Source organism: Heptranchias perlo, chromosome 19 (assembly GCF_035084215.1).
Source record: "Heptranchias perlo isolate sHepPer1 chromosome 19, sHepPer1.hap1, whole genome shotgun sequence".
Taxonomy (NCBI): Eukaryota; Metazoa; Chordata; class Chondrichthyes; order Hexanchiformes; family Hexanchidae; genus Heptranchias; species Heptranchias perlo.
The window spans coordinates 15,768,108-15,788,629 of record NC_090343.1 but is presented as its reverse complement, the minus strand read 5'-3'; the positions used below and the strand labels follow the sequence as shown (position 1 = coordinate 15,788,629).

Sequence of the window (20,522 nt, the reverse complement as noted above, 5' to 3'; positions counted from 1 at the left end):
CCTGTCCCCTTTCCTAAATCATTAATCTAGGGGGGCACTGCCAAGCCTCTTTTTAGAAAATACCTTCTGTTAGTTTTTTTTTATTATTGGTGTAAACTTTGGCTGCCATTAGAAGCAGCACCAATCCTCACGAGAGGCCTGGAGAATTCCACTTCTTTCTACATTTAGTAAGCTGGAAGAAAAAAAACACACATATTCTTTTTACTTGTAAGTAGGTGAGTGTTCTGTCATCTCCCAGATTTTCAGTTTTTTTTGTGTTTTTTCTGAATCCTCAGCACTGAAGAATATTTCATTAACTTTGCTGAGAAACGGTTGCAATGTTGCCCACTCACCTCCGCTCCATTAATGTAAGCTCTCATCAATTATAAACATTCAGATTCTTGGCTTGATAATTGCGTTCGGCCTCTGCTGGCTAATGCCACCTGCAGAAGCAGCTAGAAGGGTGCACATCTTTATTAAAGCTAGGATTTACTTATCACTGTCAGCAAATTTTAATGTGTTACCAAGATTTTTTTTTTCCATTCAGTATTGTTTGGCAAGATGAAGGGAAAATTCATATCTTGGACTCAGTTCAGTCCAAAGGCAAGGGATTAATCTAACCCCTGCCAAAGTCCACCCTTGCCAGCACTGAAGAGAGAGTGTTGGACTGACCGTCTTCTATCAAAATTTAACTGCATCAGATCCACAAGCACTTCAGCCAAACCTACATGTCTTTTTTTATTTCAGAAGCAAAGGATGCATCTAAACAATCCAAAAAGTCTGCATAACTTGCAAATGTCGAAGCTTCACACAACACTTTAGCAGCTTGTAGAACTCCACCTACCATTATTACCTGGAACTCTTTTCCCTCCTCCCCCACTTCGTCTGCAAGAATATAAAACCACAGTTAATCATCACTGCCTGAATTAAAGTTGCTGGAACATGCATTATGCTGCAGGGAATCTATTGCCTTTTAGTGCCCAAGTATAATTTATTCATGTTTTCCTGTGCTTTCTGTAACCATGGCAGTCATTTTCCTGAAGCATTTGTCCTTGTTACAGTTATCTCCAGTTGCGCTCATTTATTATGCCACCTAATACACCAAAATAAAAGTCTGATCCTTGGTCTTTTGCTAGACGGATTGTGAGGGAAAAGTTCCGTTTTGTTTGTACCAAAGTTTTGTACTTAGATATAATTTCTTCTAGTTCTGGCTTAAATATCAGTTACAGCTGACGGCCACTTACCAAGCAGTGATTAGTTTATCAAAACGGAGTTGCAAAATATTATGGTTTATTTTTGTTATAAAATATATCACTTTTTCTGTGTGTGTTGACGTGTTGTGATCACAGTCCAGAACATCCAACTGAGAAACCATTTACAGTTACAGCTGGCTTGTGACTAAAGATTTAATCAGTTTGTTGGCAGACTGTGTAGCTATTTTTTTTTTATTCGTTCACGGGATGTGGTGTCGCTGGTGAGGCCAGCATTTTATTGCCCATCCCTAATTGCTCTCGAGAAGGTGGTGGTGAGCCGCCTTTTTGAACCGCTGCAGTCCGTGTGGTGAAGGTTCTCCCACAGTGCTGTTAGGAAGGGAGTTCCAGGATTTTGACCCAGCGACAATGAAAGAAAGGCGATATATTTCCAAGTCGGGATGGTGTGTGACTTGGAGGGGAACGTGCAGGTGGTGGTGTTCCCATGTGCCTGCTGCTCTTGTCCTTCTAGGTGGTAGAGGTCGTGGGTTTGGGAGGTGCTGTCGAAGAAGCCTTGGCGAGTTGCTGCAGTGCATCCTGTGGATGGTACACACTGCAGCCACAGTGTGCCGGTGGTGAAGGGAGTGAATGTTTAGGGTGGTGGATGGGGTGCCAATCAAGCGGGATGCTTTATCTTGGATGGTGTCGAGCTTCTTGAGTGTTGTTGGAGCTGCACTCATCCAAGCAAGTGGAGAGTATTCCATCACACTCCTGACTTGTGCCTTGTAGATGGTGGAAAGGCTTTGGGGAGTCAGGAGGTGAGTCACTCGCCACAAAATACCCAGCCTCTGACCTGCTCTCGTAGCCACAGTATTTATATGGCTGGTCCAGTTAAGTTTCTGGTCAATGGTGACCCCCAGGATGTTGATGGTGGGGGATTCGGCGATGGTAATGCCGTTGAATGTCAAGGGGAGGTGGTTAGACTCCCTCTTGTTGGAGATGGTCATTGCCTGGCACTTATCTGGCGCGAATGTTACTTGCCACTTATGAGCCCAAGCCTGGATGTTGTCTGGGTCTTGCTGCATGCGGGCACGGACTGCTTCCTTATTTGAGGGGTTGCGAATGGAACTGAACACTGTGCAGTCATCAGCTAACATCCCCATTTCTGACCTTATGGAGGAAAGGTCATTGATGAAGCAGCTGAAGATGGTTGGGCCGAGGACACTGCCCTGAGGAACTCCTGCAGCAATGTCCTGGGGCTGAGATGATTGACCTCCAACAACCACTACCATCTTCCTTTGTGCTAGGTATGACTCCAGCCACTGGAGAGTTTTCCCCCTGATTCCCATTGACTTCAATTTTACTAGGGCTCCTTGGTGCCACACTCGGTCAAATGCTGCCTTGATGTCAAGGGCAGTCACTCTCACCTCACCTCTGGAATTCAGCTCTTTTGTCCATGTTTGGACCAAGGCTGTAATGAGGTCTGGAGCCGAGTGGTCCTGGCGGAACCCAAACTGAGCATCGGTGAGCAGGTTATTGGTGAGTAAGTGCCGCTTGACAGCAGTGTCGTCGACACCTTCCATCACTTTGCTGATGATTGAGAGTAGACTGATGGGGCGGTAATTGGCCGGATTGGATTTGTCCTACGTTTTGTGGACAGGACATAACTGGGCAATTTTCCACATTGTCGGGTAGATGCCAGTGTTGTAGCTGTACTGGAAAAGCTTGGCTAGAGGCGCAGCTAGTTCTGGAGCACAAGTCTTCAGCACTACAGCTGGGATGTTGTCGGGGCCCATAGCCTTTGCTGTATCAAGTGCACTCAGCCGTTTCTTGATATCACGTGGAGTGAATCGAATTGGCCGAAGACTGGCTTCTGTGATGGGGATATCGGGAGGAGGCCGAGATGGATCATCCACTCGGCACTTCTGGCTGAAGATGGTTGCAAACGCTTCGGCCTTGTCTTTTGCACTCACATGCTGGACTCCGCCATCATTGAGGATAGGGATGTTTGCAGAGCCTCCTCCTCCTGTTAGTTGTTTAATTGTCCACCACCATTCACAACTGGATGTGGCAGGACTGCAGAGCTTTGATCTGATCCGTTGGTTGTGGAATCGCTTAGCTCTGTCTATAGCATGTTGCTTCCGCTGTTTAGCATGCATGTAGTCCTGAGTTGTAGCTTCACCAGGTTGGCACCTCATTTTTCGGTACGCCTGGTGCTGCTCCTGACATGCTCTTCTACACTCCTCATTGAACCAGGGTTAAACCCCTGGCTTGTTGGTAATGGTAGAGTGAGGAATATGCCGGGCCATGAGGTTACAGATTGTGGTGGAATAGAATTCTGCTGCTGCTGATGGCCCACAGCGCCTCATGGATGCCCAGTTTTGAGCTGCTAGATCTGTTCTGAATCTATCCCATTTAGCACGGTGGTAGTGCCACACAACACGTTGGATGGTGTCCTCAGTGCGAAGACGGGACTTCATCTCCACGAGGACTGTGCGGTGGTCACTCCTACCAATACTGTCATGGACAATGCATTTGCGACAGGTAGATTGGTGAGGACGAGGTCAAGTAAGTTTCTCCCTCGTGTTGGTTCGCTCACCACCTGCCGCAGGCCCAGTCTAGCAGCGATGTCCTTCAGGACTCGGCCAGCTCGGAGCCACTCTTGGTGATGGACATTGAACTCCCCTACCCAGAGTACATTTTGTGCCCTTGCTACTCTCAGTGCTTTCTCCAAGTGGTGCTCAACATGGAGGAGGACTGATTCATCAGCTGAGGGAGGACGGTAGGTGGTAATCAGCAGGAGGTTTCCTTGCCCATGTTTGACCTGATGCCATGAGATTTCATGGGGTCCAGAGTCAATGTTGAGGACTCCCAGGGCTACTCCCTCCTAACTGTATATCACTGTACCGCCACCTCTGGTGGGTCTGTCCTGCCGGTGGGACAGGACATACCCAGGGATGGTGATGGAAGAGTCTGGGACGTTGGCTGAAAGGTATGATTCTGTGAGTATGGCTATGTCAGGCTGTTGCTTGACTAGTCTGTGGGACAACTCTCCCAATTTTGGCACAAGTCCCCAGATGTTAGTAAGGAGGACCTTGCAGGGTCGACTGGGCTTGGTTTGCCGTTGTCATGTCCAGTGCCTAGTGGTCCGTCCGGTTTTATTCTTATGACTTTTCGTAGCGAGATTTTACAACTGAGTGGCTTGCTCGGCCATTTCAGAGGGCAGTTAAGAATCAACCACATTGCTGTGGGTCTGGAGTCACATATAGGCCAGACCGGGTAAGGACAGCAGGTTTCCTTCCCTAAAGGACATTAGTGAACCAGATGGGTTTTTACGACAATCTGGTAGTTTCATGGCCATCATTACTGATGCTAGTTTTTTAATTCCAGATTTTTATTTAATTGAATTTAATTAATTAATTGAATTTAAATTCGCCAGCTGCCGTGGCAGGATTTGAACTTATGACTCTGGATTACTAGTCCAGTAACATAACCACTATGCTACCGTACCCAGCTATGACTAAGTGGAAGGAGTGTAAACCAACTTGAAGCTTTCCGGCTGCTTTTCATTCCAATCCAATTATGATTTTTATGTGTTTGAGCAGAAAAAGATTTTTTTATTCTCGACAATATTAATAAAATGTTATAACCGAGAGCTCCTGAATGCAGTTAGAGTATCCGTTTGACATTAATTGAATGCTTTCATTTTTTTTAAAGCAGTCTTATTCCCGTATGCAATCGTTTTTCTGATGTGTGAAAATGTACTGGACGAGTAGAGTTAACTGATCTTAGCTGCTGTAGAAGTTGTAGTGTTGCATGGGTCTCTGCACCCACTGGCAGAGAGGAAATGTGAAGGCCTCCAACTCCCAAATGCACACTTTGTAGCAGGGATAAGATCGCAAGTCAAATAAGAACAGGACAGGGTTCAGCTGTGATGCTTTCCACAGTTGTACAGGCTACAGTTACTTATCGCCTAGGGACACACAAGAATTATGTTTCACTTGGGTGAGGTGCAGGAAGCTAGCCAGCGTTAGAACAGCTCTACCCTGCCGGAGTCAAGAGTCTCTGGAGTGGAGGGGAGAAAAAAGAACAAAATTGAGAAAGTGAAGAATAGTGAGGTGAAATTATTTTATTTATTAAATGTTAAAGAAACAGTAGCTACATGTGATAATCTGAGGTAATTTATGAACCCACAAATGCTATTTCCACAATGGGCTGCCCCTTATTGAAAATTGCCATCTTGATATTTTTCTAAAAATTGAGCATGGTAATTGTATTTTTTTTCCCAATAAAAAGTATTACAACTGATGTATGTTAATGAGTATCTGGCTACTGTTATCCTCCTACTTTTCAAGTTCTAGAATTAGGCTAATTTGTTCAACTTTCCACAATATAGTATAATTGTTTCATCGCACACATCATGATACAAATCTTCAAATAAGTTTTGAAAGGTGTTGAGTCCTCATTGATGTATTGCTCCACATTAGTTCCTTTCTAGTATCTCATCAAAAGGTCATCGTATAACATCATCTTAATCGTTTTCTAGTGCTTTCTAAAGAAATGACATAATAGCCAGGAGAAAAGTCACTTCTTTATGTCTGCTACAAGTTGCATTTATGTAGCAGCCATCATGTCAAGAATGTCTCGTCATTTTACAAGGGATGCTGAGCGTCCTCCTCTTCCCCCTTGTAAAACACAACTACAAAAGATTAAGGGGATGGGGGGGCAACGGAATACACAGCCAAAAAGAGAGGTTTTTGAAAGAATGCAGCTATGTAGCAAGCCAAAGTTATTTTGCAAGGGAGTTCCAAAGAGCAATGGCATAATGACTAATTTACAAATCCCTCCGTAGCCTCTACCCAACTTAACTTTGTAATCTCCCCCAGCAGTGCGTCCCAGCTCATTCCTTTTCAGGTGTCTGACTCTGACTTTAGCTTTCTGGGTAACCCCTTCACCTCCTTTTTCTCTTTCTCTCTTCTTCTCCCCCCCCCCCCCCACACCCCAATCTCTCCGTAAAAACCTCTGAAAATATGTTTCGAAATCATGCTTTTAGTCGTCCCTTCTAACTCTGCAGCTACCAGCTATGTTAAGTGCCTTACGATGTTCACTACATTAAAATTGCTAGATAAATGCAAGTTGTTGAAGGATCACCCTCTGATAGTGCAGCACAGAGAGCTGGAATAAGTGATAATCTACAACTGGAGGAACGGAATGTGCAGGCAAGCACATAAGCTGAAGTTTGCTTCAATTTAAAGTATGGTTACATTATGGAGGGATTTGAACATGGTGAGGATATTGAAATCTATACACTGGGGGCCAGCAAGGACATCCAGAGTATAAACAGGAGAAAGCCAAAGGAATAAGCTAACTAATTCCTTTCACTCCTTTGGAATCTCAGCACACTGCTGTGAAAAGAACCTGTTAACACAGATTAGCGCTTGATTATCACTGTCAAAAAAAATTGTTCTTCAGGAGATCAGTTTTCTAAGCTTCTCCACACTACCAATATTAAAGGGGAAAGTGTGAAAGTAAGTACAAGGAATGCCTTATACTTGAGTTCTTTAATGTCTTTGTTTTGCCAAGTACTGAGGAGTGAGGTCAGGAAAAATAACATTGAACATCACAATTGCATTATTTTCGGTGCTGCACAGCAAAAGCAATGTGTTCATATCTTGTGGGTCTAAAGTAGATATTTTCTTAGGTTCAGCTTCACCTGCCACTCCTGTAAGCGGACCTTGTGTCCTCTGATCAGGCATGCACTTTGTATGTACTCGATATTATGATTCACACATGCCACCTCGTGTGCTCCTTTCTTTTCAGTATGTGGAGATGCCGGTGATGGACTGGGGTTGACAATTGTAAACAATTTTACAACACCAAGTTATAGTCCAGCAATTTTATTTTAAATTAAGATCTTGAAACATTTGCCTGAGGAAGGAGAAAATCTCCGAAAGCTTGTGAATTTAAAATAAAATTGCTGGACTATAACTTGGTGTTGTAAAATTGTTTACAATTCTTTTCAGTAGGTGGAGTGAAACACACTCTAGTAGGATGAGGCAATTGAAAACTGACAAACTGTTATTTTTACATTAATATGAATGAACAAAATACAGTTTTCAGAACCAAATTTAATCAATTCCCTACCACTCCTCATATCATTAAATAACAAACCATGTGATTCTACTGCTATTTTAGGGTAAACTCACCATTTAGCCATCCCTGAACTAACTGGTATGTGACTTCCTCTGCGACAAGCTACATACATTCATGCCTTAGCCTGGAGTGTCTGACTCTCTGACTGGAAAGACATCTTTGTGTCTGTGGCTTTCATCAACGTGGGAGAGAGAGAAGCAGAAGCATTGCTCTGACCCTCCCTAAGCTCTGTGTCAACGATTGGGTTGCCAAGGTTCCAATCAAAGTTACCAACTTGGAATGTAATGCCCCCTCCACCCCCGATAATGGCTAGAAATTAATTAACTACATTGTCTCAAAACTAATGTGACATATGAAAGTAAACAAGTTGACATCTACACTGTCTGGTATCTCATCCTGGGAACCAACCCAAAAATACACAAACCATTCAGTAAGCTGAATCTAACTTTGTAGCAATATTGTAATAAATTAAAGCACACTTCCTTTCAGGCATATAAGTAAAAGTCCCAAAATGTCACACTGTTCAAGGGAATTTCTATTACACAAATCATTTGAATGCCTCTTCTCAATAAAAGGGTTGAGTACAAGGTCTCTTTTTGTTAAAAAAAACAATCAGTACAAAGGTTTTGGTTTCACCACTTAGATAATCCCTACATTAGCTCCTGTCCATTAATTACAGTGATACTTTTTATACTAAATATATTGAATGTATTTTATTATGGTGCTTTCTTGTTTCTTCATTAATTGTTTTACTAACATTGAGGTTAGATAGTGGAAAGATTTCAAATTTTTTTTCTTGGTTTCAAATCTTAACATAAGAATAGGAGTAGGCCATTTAGTGTCTCGAGCCTTTATTGCCATTCAATGAGATCATAGCTGATTTTTGACCTAACTCCATATATCTGCCTTAGCCCCATATGCCTTAATACCTTTTGGTTAACAAAAATCTGTCAATCTCAGATTTAATATTAGCAGTTGAGCTAACATCAACTGCCATTTGCAGAAGAGAGTTCCAAACTTCTACCACCCTTTGCATGTAGAAATGTTTCCTAACTTCACTCCTGAAAGTCTTGGCTCTAATTTTTAGGCGATGTCCCCTAGTCCTAGACTCCCCAACCAGCGAAAATAGTTTCTCTCTATCTACCCAACCAGTTCCGCTTAATTTCTTGAAAACTTCGATCAAGTCAACCCTTAATCTTCTAAATTCCAGGGAATACAACCCTAGGTTGTGTAAGCACTCCTCGTAATTTAACTCTTGGAGTCCACATATCATTCTAATAAATCTACGCTGCACTCCCTCCAAGGCCAATATATCCCTCCTAAGGTGCGTTGCCCAGAACTGAACACAGTTCTCTAGGTGTGGTCTAACCAGGGCTTTGTATAGCTGTAGCATAACTTCTACCCCCTTGTATTTTAGTCCTCTAGATATAAAGGCCAGCATTCCATTAGCCTTTTTGATTATTTTCTGTACGTGTTCATGACATTTTAATGATCTATGTACTTGGACCTCCACTGTTTTGAGCTTTTCACCATTTAGAAAGTACTCTGATCTATCCTTTTTAGATCCAAAGTGGATGACCTCACACTTGCCTACATTGAAATCCATTTGCCACAGTTTTGCCCATTCACTTAATCTATTAATATCTCTGTAATTTTATGCATCCACCTACACTGCTTACATTGCTGCCTATCTCTGTCATCGGCAAATTTGGATATGTGGCTCTCTATCCCGTCAGCTAATTCGTTAATAAATACAATGCATAGTTGAGGCCCCAACACAGATCCCTGTGGGACACCACTAGTTACATTCTGCCAATTTGAGTACCTGCCCATTATCCCTACTCTCTATCTCCTGCCGCTCAGGCAATTTCCTAACCAGGTTAATAATTTGCCCTGAATTCCATGAGCTTCAACTTTAGCTAACAGTCTCTTATGAGGGACTTCATCGAATGCCTTCTGGAAGTCCACATAAAAAACATCCATAGATATTCCCCTGTCCACTACTTTAGTCACCTCTTCAAAACAAAAATTCAGTCAGGTTCGTCAGGCATAACCTGCCCTTTACAAATCCATACTGGCTCTCTCTGATCAGCTGAAAATTTTCAAGGTGTTCAGTCACTCTATCCTTAATTATAGACTGTAGTAATTTCCTGACAACAGATGTTAGGTTAACTGGTCTATAATTCCCTGGTTTCCTCCTCTCGCCTTTCTTAAATAGCGGAGTGACGTGCAATTTTCTAATCTAAATGAACGGTTCCTGAATCGAGAGAACTTTGGAAGATTATAGTTCGGGCATCTGCAATGTTCTCACCTACTTCCTGTAAAACTCTGGGATGGAAACCATCTGGTCCTGTGGATTTGTCACTCATTAGTGCCATTATTTTCTTCACTACTGTTAATTTGCTAATGTTAATTATCGTGCGTCCCTGTCCCTGATTCAAAATTAATTTCCTTGGGGTGTCCAGCATGCTGTCCTCTTCCTCTACTGTAATTACTGACACAAAGTAATTATTTCACGTCTGCCATTTCCTTATTTTCATTTACAATATCATCAATTTTTAAGAAGCTCAAAGGAGTCCAAACGCAGATTGGGTGATTGCTTTGCTGAACACCTCTGCTCAGTCCCCAAATGTGACCCTGACCTACCATTCGCTTATCATTTTAATTCCCTGCCCCACTCCCACTCTGACCTCTCTGTCCTCAGCCTCTTACATTGTTCCAATGAAGCTGAAGGAACAGCACTTCATCTTTCAATTAGGCACTTTACAACCTTCTGGACTCAACATTGATTTCAATAATTTCAGATCATAACCACTGCTTCCATTTTTTTAGACAGCAAGTGCTGGTAATGGTTCTGATGTTGCCATTTACAGCTCCTCTAGACCCACCTTTTGTTTCTTTACTTGTCCCATTAACACCCTCCTTGCCTTGCACCATCATTCCTTTTGTCATTTAATCACTCCTGCCCTCCACCCTAACACTGATCTTCCCTTTTTGTTCTTTCCTCCTCTTCCTTCCCCCTGGCTCTGTACTTGCTGAAAAACTGTTTAATCTTCAACTTCTTCGAGTACTGACGAAAGGTCATCGGCCTGAAACATTTCTTCCTCCACAGATGCTGCCTGACTTGCTGAGTATTTCCAGCATTTTCTATTTTTATTGCTCTTTACCACCACCTTTTTCCTAATGTAATTGTAAAAATTTTGTGCTGATTTTGTTATCGTTTGCAAATTTCTTTTCATACACTTTTTTTGTAGCTCTTATTATCTGTTTTGTCACCATTTGCTGTTCTTTGTATCTCTCCCAGTCGCCAGGATCTGTGCTATTTTTTGCATTTTTGTATGCTTTTTCTTTTAGTTCTATGTTGTCCCTTACCTCTTTTATCATGCATGGCTGTTTTTTTTTGGCAAGTAGAGCTTTTGCCCCTTAGGGTTATAAACTGGTTCTGAATCATGTTAAATTCTTTTTTGAACACCTCCCACTGATCTTCTGTCGTTTTACCCATTAACAGATTTGCCCAGTTACTGTGGACAGTCTCTGTCTCATCCTGTTGAAGTCGGCCTTACCTAAATTTAGAATCTTCGTAGCTGATAGGGGTTTCTCCCTTTCAAACACAACATTGAACTCGATCATATTATGATCGCTATTGGATAAATGTTCAAGCACCATTAGGCTGTTAACTATTTCTGGGCTCATTACTCATTATTAAATCTATTATGGCCTGCCCCCTTGTTGGTTCTAGGACATACTATTGTAAAAAGCTGTCCTGAACACACTCAAGAAATTCACTACCTTTCTGACACGAGCTCGTCTGCTTATCCCAATCAATATGAATGTTTAAAATCCCCCATTAACCTATTGATCAGAAACTTAGATTTATTTCTATCAAAGTCTAGTGTGTTCTGTGGAAAGGTCACCGACCTGAAATGTTAACCTTACGTTTCTCTCTCTACCGATGCTGCCTGACCTGATTTGTTTCCAACATTTTTTCTTTTTATTAAAGTCTAATATGTATTATCTAATAGCACTGATTTGTTTCTATAAATTGATTTTTAAATCCATTTTAAGCATGTAGATGAAAAATGTCAATACTAGAAATTGTTACTGATATTAATGGATGAATGCACAATGTACTCATATGACATTCCTCTGTTACTTTAATGTAGATATTACTTTAAAAAGGTTAATGTTTCCATTACAGTAACATAGAGGAATATCATACAAACATGTTATGTGCTTTCCCACTAATATCCCCACCAGTAATTTCTAGGCTTAAATGTTTTGAGAACTAAATAATTGATCTTTGAGTTTTATAAAATTCCTCCGTATAAACTCAGCTCGTGATAACATCAATCTTTGCTGCGTACAACCTACCACAGAAAATGCATAGTCATTGTTTATGTAGGATGTTCCATCAAAATTTAGTTATGTTTTATTTTCCTTTTATGGTAGAGTTTCTGCTCTTGTATCGAGGGGAATTCTTGCATGGCAATATTATAACATTTTGAATTTAAAAACATCATAAGCAACAGTTCTGTTAAAAATGTCTTAATGAGCTTATCGGACCAGTGAGGTTAGTAGTTTGGAGCAAAATATAACAACCAGTTAAAGTAATTTTGGTCCTTTTTTTAATTGTAATCACCATGTACAAACTTTACTTCTAGCTCTTTGATTTGCTGCTAATTAATGTAACAAACCAGTGTGATGAAAAAGGCCAATTATTTCATGTTATCTTGTCAGTTGTGTTGAAACAATAACTCTGTCTGCAACCGTACTCATTTCCCTGTGTTTCATTCAGGAGATGTGTTTCATGTACGGTAATCTTACACCTTTAAATTTTTCCTCAACTATCTCAGGTGAATTATTACTGGGGGTATGCTATAGACCCCCCAGGCTAAGGTGACAGCCTTGATCTGAAACTGTGGGATGAGATAAGGAAGACCACTAGTAAGGGATCAACTATAGTATAGACCAATTAAGACATGGAAGGGATTTCTAGAGTTCATGGAGGATTGTTTTATGACTCAATTTGTAAAGGCCCTCAAAGGGATAAAACTTTTTTTGATTTGATCAAATCTCCAACACAAAGATGTTGGCTTTAAGTATAAGTGATCATAATGTGATCACATTTGACATTTTAAAGATTGGATCAGTTATAAAAACACACACAAAATTGCCAAATTTTAAGAGGACCAACTTTATGCACTTGAGAAGTCTTGTCAGAGTAGGCCTGGAAGGTTTGAATATGGCTAGGGGAGTGGAGGAACTATAGAGTTCCTTCAAGGCGGTGATTCTGAATGCAATGGACCAATGTGTACCCTTGCAAAGCAAAGGTACCAAGCTTAAAGGCGCGGTTGCCTGGTTGAATGGGACTATCAAGCAACTCAAAGAAGAAAAAAAAGCCATTTAGGGCCATAAAAGAAAATGGCACAGAATTAAGACAGATTCAATTCCAAAAGGTCAGCCAGGAGTGTTCATGGAAAAAAAAATGCATCAGAATGACAAAAGAACATTTTTGAATTGAATGAATATGCCAAGAGAAATGAAGGATAATAAGCGTTTAGTATATTAAGAGAATAAGAAAAATGATGGATGGAGTGAGGCCAGTGAAAGTGGGATCGGGTGAGAACATGACAACTGATGCTATACAGGCTACAAAAGTACTAAATGAGTTTTTTTTTGCCTCTGTTTTTACCAAGGAGGAAACGGGTAACTTATTTGATCTGGAAAGGGAACTAGAGGGTATTGCAGAAGTGAGTTGTGACACTGTTCACATTGATTTCCACATCGTTCACCTGAGGAAGGAGGTAGCCTCCGAAAGCTTGTGAATTTAAAATAAAATTGCTGGACTATAACTTGGTGTTGTAAAATTGTTTACAATACACATTACTACCAGCATGGTTGCCAAACAGCTGTGCAAACTTAAGGTAAACAAATCTCGGGGGCCAGATAAGATGCATCTGGGGATCTTTAAGGAATTAAGGGAGAAAATTGCAGGAACTCTGGCACAAATCTAACAGAAATCACTGAATACTGGCAAGGTGCCTGCCAACTGGAAAAAAGCAGATGGCACTCTTAAAAGGTAGCAGAAGTGACCTAGGATATTACAGATTGAATTTGGCATCAATTGTGGATAAAGTTATGCAAGCCTTTATTGAAGGTAAGATCGTGGAGCATCTGGATAGAAATAAAAATGTAAAAAGTAGCCAATATTTTGTTCATGAAGTGTGGGGGGGGGTTCTTGCCAATCTAATTTACTGGTTTTCTTTGATGGTTTTATAAAGGAGCTTGGCAGTGGATGTGGTGTACTTAAATTTCAGTGAGGCCTCTAATACAATTCCTTTGGAAAGGCTGGTATTGATTATGAAGAAAGCATAATCAGTGGAAATATTTTACAATAGATACTTAATTGGTTGACCAATAAAACCCATTGGGTGGTGGTGCAGGGATTGTCATCAGCCTGGGAGAAAGCTATCAGTGGGGTCCCACAGGGGTCTGTTTTGCAACCTCATCTTTGTTTAATATCTTCATAATGATCTGGAGCTAGGAGTCGCAAACATAGTGGCTAAATTTGCAGATTATACAAAGCTAATGAAGGTGGCAGACTGCAAAGCTGCTCAGGATAACTGACAGGAGGATTTGGAAATTGGGCAGAAAGGTGGCAGATGAAATTCAATGAAGAGAAATAGAAAGTACTTCATATAGGGGACAAAAAAATGCAGGCGGGACTATTACTTAAATGGAAAGAAAATAATGTGTGTGGAAAATGAAAGAGATCTGGGGGTTGTGATTGACAATAAATTGAAGCCACGGCAACAATGCTCAGTAGCAGTGAGTAAAGCAAATCAGGTGTTGGGTTATAGGAAAAGCTCAATATTAAGCCAAAATAGTAAGGTAATCTAGGCTCTTTATAAATCATTGGTGTGACCCAAAAGGATATTGCAGCTATTGAAAGGATACAGAAGAGGACAACCAGAATGATTGAGGGGTGGAAGGATTGGATTATGATGAGCGATTACATAAATATGGCATGGTCTTACTGAAAGAGGTTAAGAGGTGATAAGATTTCTGTTTTGAGGATTCTGTTTTGAGGATTCTAAAGGGACTAGATAATGTAGACAAGCTGTTTCATCTTGTCCAGAACAGTAGAACCAGAGAACATTGCCTACGCTTGAAGGCATTGGCCCCGATATTTGCGGTGGGGGGGGGGGCGGGGAAATACCAGGAATGCACAGGTCCATCCGAATTAATGGCGGGACCGTAGTAACTTTTTTTTTTATTCAGCTTCCTGCCCGGCAACCAGCCAGATTGACAAACTGGCCACCTGTCAGGCGGGAAAGCCTGCGGCAGAAGGCCACAGCCAGGGACTGTTGGGGTCAGTCCCCGACAACCGGGAAAGAATCGGGTAGATGGGGGGGAGGGGGGGGGTCGGACCGGCAATCGGAAGGGAAGGAAAGATTGCGGGGCATAAGGAGGGGGCGGTGGCAGATCACGGGGCAGAAGGCTCAGGATCTTGAAGGGGGGTGCGGCTGAGCACAACAGTGAGGAGAGGCCGCGATCAGCAGAAGGTTTGCTTGAGGGGCTTGGGGGGAAGCACTCCTTCTCCTCCTGGCTTAAAAGCAGTGCTGGAAGAGCACTTGATCCGGCTGCTCTGGTCTCCATTTTGCTGCCTGGTTTCCCGAGCCCTGGGAAGCCTGGCCAGCCACCCATTAAATTTAAATCGGGCTCCTAACTGCACTGTGGGAGCTTGATTTAAATATTATAATAAACTGTCCCGCCTCTCGAGCGGGACACAGACACGCCTCGCAATCTACTGCCGTAAGAAGGCAGCGGGTGCATACACAGCGGTTCGGGTTGTGTGATTTTTAAGAACATTTTTAATCCTTGACCCTCTCCCGCCCGTCGTTGGGTTAATATCGACCCCATTATATCAGTATGTGAGTGGTAAATCTATGGGACAGGCTCCTTTAGGGTCACAGTGGAAGCAGATAGTGTTGATTCATTCAAATGTAAATTTAGATGGATTTCTTTCAGAAAATAATATTTTGGGATGCAATAAATGTGTGTGTAATATGAGACATGATATATGGTAAGTCTAGCGTGCTTCAGAAGGGCGGTGACATCGGACCTATGGTTCCCAAAGCTCTCCTCCATTGAGGGTTTTCCTCACTCCATGCCTGGATCTGTTATACACTAATTGATAGGATTGATTGCCACGATTAGTCAACAACTCCATCATTGTTGTATCATGCGACTACCAGGAAGGTAGAAGGTGAACTAGATGGATCTTGGTGTCTTTTTGTCTCGCAATTCTCATGTTCCTTGATATTTCCTGCCCTGAATACGATGCCTCATGGGAATGGGGCGTGCTGTGCTAAGGTTGCCTGCAGTCCTCTGGTACTTCATCTAAGTAATCATTTTATGTGTGAGCATAGATGGTGAGATTTTTGCACATTATTTAACCATGGTGGAAGGGGTAGAAAGATCGCAACAGAGCTGATCCTGTTTTTGCCCAACATATGCCCTATCCAGGAGGAGTCACCTGTAACTGGGGATTCTATCACAACCCACCACTGCCTCAACTAAGATCAGCTAGTGTAGCATAGACCAAGGACCAAACGTGGGTTTGCATACCTCAGTTCCACACCTGGTAGTGTTGCATTTACTTACTGAGCCATTACATTTCAGAGCTCCCTGATCATTTTAACAGAAATGCTTTCCCCTTGACTCAAAATTAATCTGATTTAGAAGCAAGCATTACCAGCCTCTATGGGGCTTTGAAAAGTATTTTTCCCCCGCCATTAATATTGCCAAACCTCACACTGGCAGCTTGTATTGACTACACTTCCAAAAGTAACTCATTGGATGGAAAGTATTTTGAAACATCGGATATGCTATGTAAATGTAAGTTCAATCTCCGTGTTCAAAATAAACACTCTTTTGTCACTGTCATTGTTACAACACAAACCACTCTGGAAAGTAGAGGGCAGTTTCAACTACATAAAGAAATATAGTTGAGTGCCATGTTGCTTAATACCATAGCCAATTTGAAGTACAAACATGAAGAGGGTAAATAGATACTATACCTTCACATTGCAGTGGTGTAGTCCTGATATACAGTGTGTGTGAGGAGAGGAAGGAAATCTAAAGTATAAGGTGCTACAGTTTCACTGTGCCTTCTGGTTTGAGAGCCAGTGATTTGGTCTGATTTCTGAAAATGCCCCAGTAAGGAAGGAAACTTTGTATGGCCACCAGTAAAATGGGTTTTAAAGTTGAAAGGAAACAGTACAGAATGTACTTTTTTAGTAAAACAAGTTTTTCTTTAGAAACAGCAAGCTTGTAGTATCGCTTTAAAACTTGAATGATTTCTGTTCTTCACTTGCTTGCATAATTTTTAATAGCTGCTGATTTGTAAGAAATGTCTTTGCATTGGGTCCCTCTTAAATGTTCATGTTAAAACCTTTTTCAGCATTGCAATGTGCCAAATATTAGGAAGTTGAAACTAAGATCAGTAATTTTTACATGACTTTTTAAAAATGTTTGTTTTCATCCGAATCTTTAACCTCGTCAGGAATGGGAACAAACTGAATCGAAGCCTTCAGACGTCACTAAAAAGCAGAAGCCTACAACTCCTTCATCAGGCAAGAAAGCAAAGAAAGAGAGCAAGAAAAAGAGATAAGTAACTGGAAGAAGAATGAAATGGAAATGTCTGGGGGTTCTGGTTTTGTATTTGTCGTCCCTAAAAATGTATTAACTTTTTAAAAATTCAATGCTGTTTTTATGTATGATTTGTAGAATGGCCTTTCACAAAATTTGAAAGGTTACCAATTTGTAACCAGCTTAATAGTGTTAGTCACCTCACCTATACTTGAAAATAGCTACACATGAATCTAAAGGTTCTTCTATATTGCAGTGGACTTTGGTCTCTGGAGAGGAACTTGCATGCAGCACTCCCCCATGCTTACACACTACAGTGGAGCTCTTCTTTGTTTCATATGGTTCCTGAATCGTAAAAAGGCATAAGTGGCTGTAACACTTTGGCCACTGTGTAAGTGTGAGCATTGATGTTACGTTATCCGTAATGTTCAGGGACCAAATAGTACATTGTGATGTCACCATGTGCACGAATGCACCAGATATGACTTGGCATTTTTATAATGCTGGCACTGGAGCTGCAAAAACTCAGAGGAAACTGAGACTCTGAAATTCCACGGAGGCTCTCTCGGTCTCCTGTGTAACTTCAGGAGACTAGCAGACCCCCAGGGAAGCAACATAAACGGCCATTTTTGTTTTTTTTAGCGTTCCTTCTCTGGGGATTTCAGAGCCCGGGTCTCTGCCGCTAGCAGAATTGAGAATTTTATCTTCAGTTGTGCCGCTGGCTGAGTGAGACCGACCTGTCGGGAATTAACAGCACAACCATAACATAAAACGCCTTGAAATTAGTTTGCAAATATGCGTTAAGCAGCCCAACATTTGATACCTTTGCTCAGAAGAAGAAAAACGTATTGGCTGAACTTGGTCTACCAGAATCTTCCATCCTGTTAATATATTTTGTATGTTTTCTGTTTTGATCTATAGAACTGTAATCTGTTGAAATATCTCTATCCCTTTTTAAAAAAAGCCTCCCAACTAAGCCTTTAAAGGCAAAAACCTGTTGGGTAGTTTGTCTCTTCTTGCATTTACATTTTCACTGATACTGTGTTTGAGATTTCACATTTATTTCATGGCAGAAGTTCATATCATAAATTATAACTACTTCAAACATGGAAATTCTGCAGATGTCATACATCGCCAGGTGACTGGATAGCTCTCCTTTACAATTGTGGAAACTAATAAAAGTGAAGAATTTCTCTTCCACTAATGTTTACTCCATTAATTAATTATTGAATTAATTTACTGATCTATCAAAATAGTCCATTCATTTTATGAAGACATGGTTGCTTTTAGAATTAAAAATATTGTTCCCAGCAATTAGATGTATTGGAACTAATTTGTCATTGTCACCTGAACATTTTTCATATCTGAAAAGTACACTTTATTTATTTAGTTTTTATTCTGCATTGTAAGATTTTTTTCTTTATATTAATAATGGAAACACTTGCTTAACACTAGCTTAAAATGTTGCACAAAGCTATTTGAGGTACAAAATGTGCTTTTATTGTCTAAAGCAATAGCCAAATGTAACTACAAATGCAAATTAATACAAGTTGTTTGAGAATGTTTCACATCTGATCTGGAACATTTGGACCAGGAGCTTAAGGTTGCAGTTGTATTGCAGCTAGCAGTCTCAAATTGATATCTGTGGACTTTGGTGTGCAATCTGTAGTTCTGAGTAATGTTGCTGACTGCGGGTCACAATGGGGTCAAGAAGCTCTGTGCACGAGTGCCTGTACAGATGTGCAGGGCTTTGCTCTGTTGTATGAGAACAGGCAAAAAGATTTCTTTCTCCTAACATTTAAAATAAATGAAAAGTAAGTTTATAAAATGCAGCTGGAATTATATTGCACCTGAGAACTCAAACTGGTGTTAATTGGCCCCCAAGAAACAGTTTCAACCATTTGGCTTTTGTGGGGCGGGGGTCAGATCAGGACCTAAGTACCAAATTTGCACTGATGCACACTCAAATTGTTTCATATCTGTGCAAAAGTGGTATTAATCTGCACCATATCTATCATTATATTGTTAAAAAAATGCTTCAGAATAGATCTTTAATTACATTTTTGTCATGCTTTATTTTATTAATCTTAGCTTTCTCCTTTCAAGTTGTCAAGAGAAGCGGAAACAAATTGATAGATGCACTTGTAAATATATTCATGAATCTGTATGAAATATAATGGCCCCGAGTTTCCTGTCAAAATAATGGTGAGGTAAACGGTGCTCACCATTATTTATGCGCAAATTGCACAGCATTTCAAGTGAGAGCAGATGCGAGGTTAAATGTGAAAATCTGGAAGTTCCTGTCCAAGATGTGCTGTTCCACTGTTAGCTTCGCGAAAACGGCATCTCGCTGTCTGACTCGCCAATCAAATACATTGAATGGTGTGACATTCCTGTATTTGCACGGTAGATACGGACTAAACTCGCTGCAGAAAGTTAGGCCGTGTCCATTTCAGTCTAAGTACCCTTTTTAATTACTGCCAATCAACCTGTCTGGCACTGAAAATTAATTATTACAAGTGCGGAGTCTCATTCCTTCAGGTTTTAATTGTTGTTGGAGATTTGAAAAAATTTAAATTCAATTTTATTTTTTTTTCCTTTCTCACTCTTAATCCAATCTTTCTTTCCCTCTTTATTTCTATTTCTATACCTGATTTGACTTTGAATTCACTATTCTAACTTACACTTCCTGGTTCAGACTCTGTGCTGTTCATTTAACAATCCTTCAATCTGGTGAAGGAGATACACAGTTGCTTGCCCTGTTCACACAGACCCCAGATGCCCTGTAGAGGGAGGCGCGCCATTTCCCTCTCCCACTTATAGCAACTTCCAGTGTAAGATTTCATGGAGATTAAATAGGCAAGGGCATGTCTAACTAATGGTGGGCACCGTTCATTCACCAGGTACAGTAAATTCTGCCCCATTGTGTGATGTTGCATGGTATGAATGGTAGCAGGCTGACTAGAGATGAGTAAGAATTGAATCTGTGGCTTTGTAGGAGACTCTGTTTTTCTTAAACTAATCAAGAAAACCATTTTATAACAAAACACTTAATCTTTGGAAATGTAAATTATTGTATGGAAACTTATTTGTAAAATGTTTTTTTTTGCTCTTGACTAGTTAAAATTGGAGGAAGTTTGTGCTGAAATGAATTGTTACCAAGCAATGAGTTAACATTGCGAGGAATGATTTTAAAATGTTTTATTTTGATGGTTTGTTTCCCATCTGCGTTCAATTATGTAAAATAAACGACTGGAATGAATGATATTAAATGGCAAAGTTGTTTATTTTATTCACCCTCCATGTGCAGATATTGTAGATTGTTAAATTAGAGAGAACAAAAAAGCATCTGGGGATATGAAGCTGGATTTTCTAAGAACATAAGAAATAGGAGCAGGAGTAGGCCATGGCTCCTCGAGCCCGCTCCGCCTTTCAATAAGATCATGGCTGATCTTGTACCTCAACTCCACTTTCCCACCTGATCCCCATATCCCTTTATTCCTAGAGTCCAAAAATCTATTGCTCTCCAGTCTTGAATATACTCAA

General features: G+C 40.8%; 1 protein-coding gene across 2 annotated transcripts in view; it reads left to right on the top strand.

Annotated features, from left to right (window-relative positions):
- manbal (mannosidase beta like) overlaps positions 1-20,247 on the top strand; it is a 44,872-nt gene extending 24,625 nt beyond the window's left edge. For both annotated transcript variants that reach the window (XM_068000377.1, XM_068000378.1), the window contains exon 3: positions 16,891-20,247. In XM_068000377.1, coding sequence (XP_067856478.1) covers positions 16,891-16,998 — 108 coding nt within the window. In that variant the 3' untranslated portion in view covers positions 16,999-20,247. The remainder of the gene's footprint in view (positions 1-16,890) is intronic.
- The last annotated feature ends 275 nt before the right edge of the window (positions 20,248-20,522 follow it).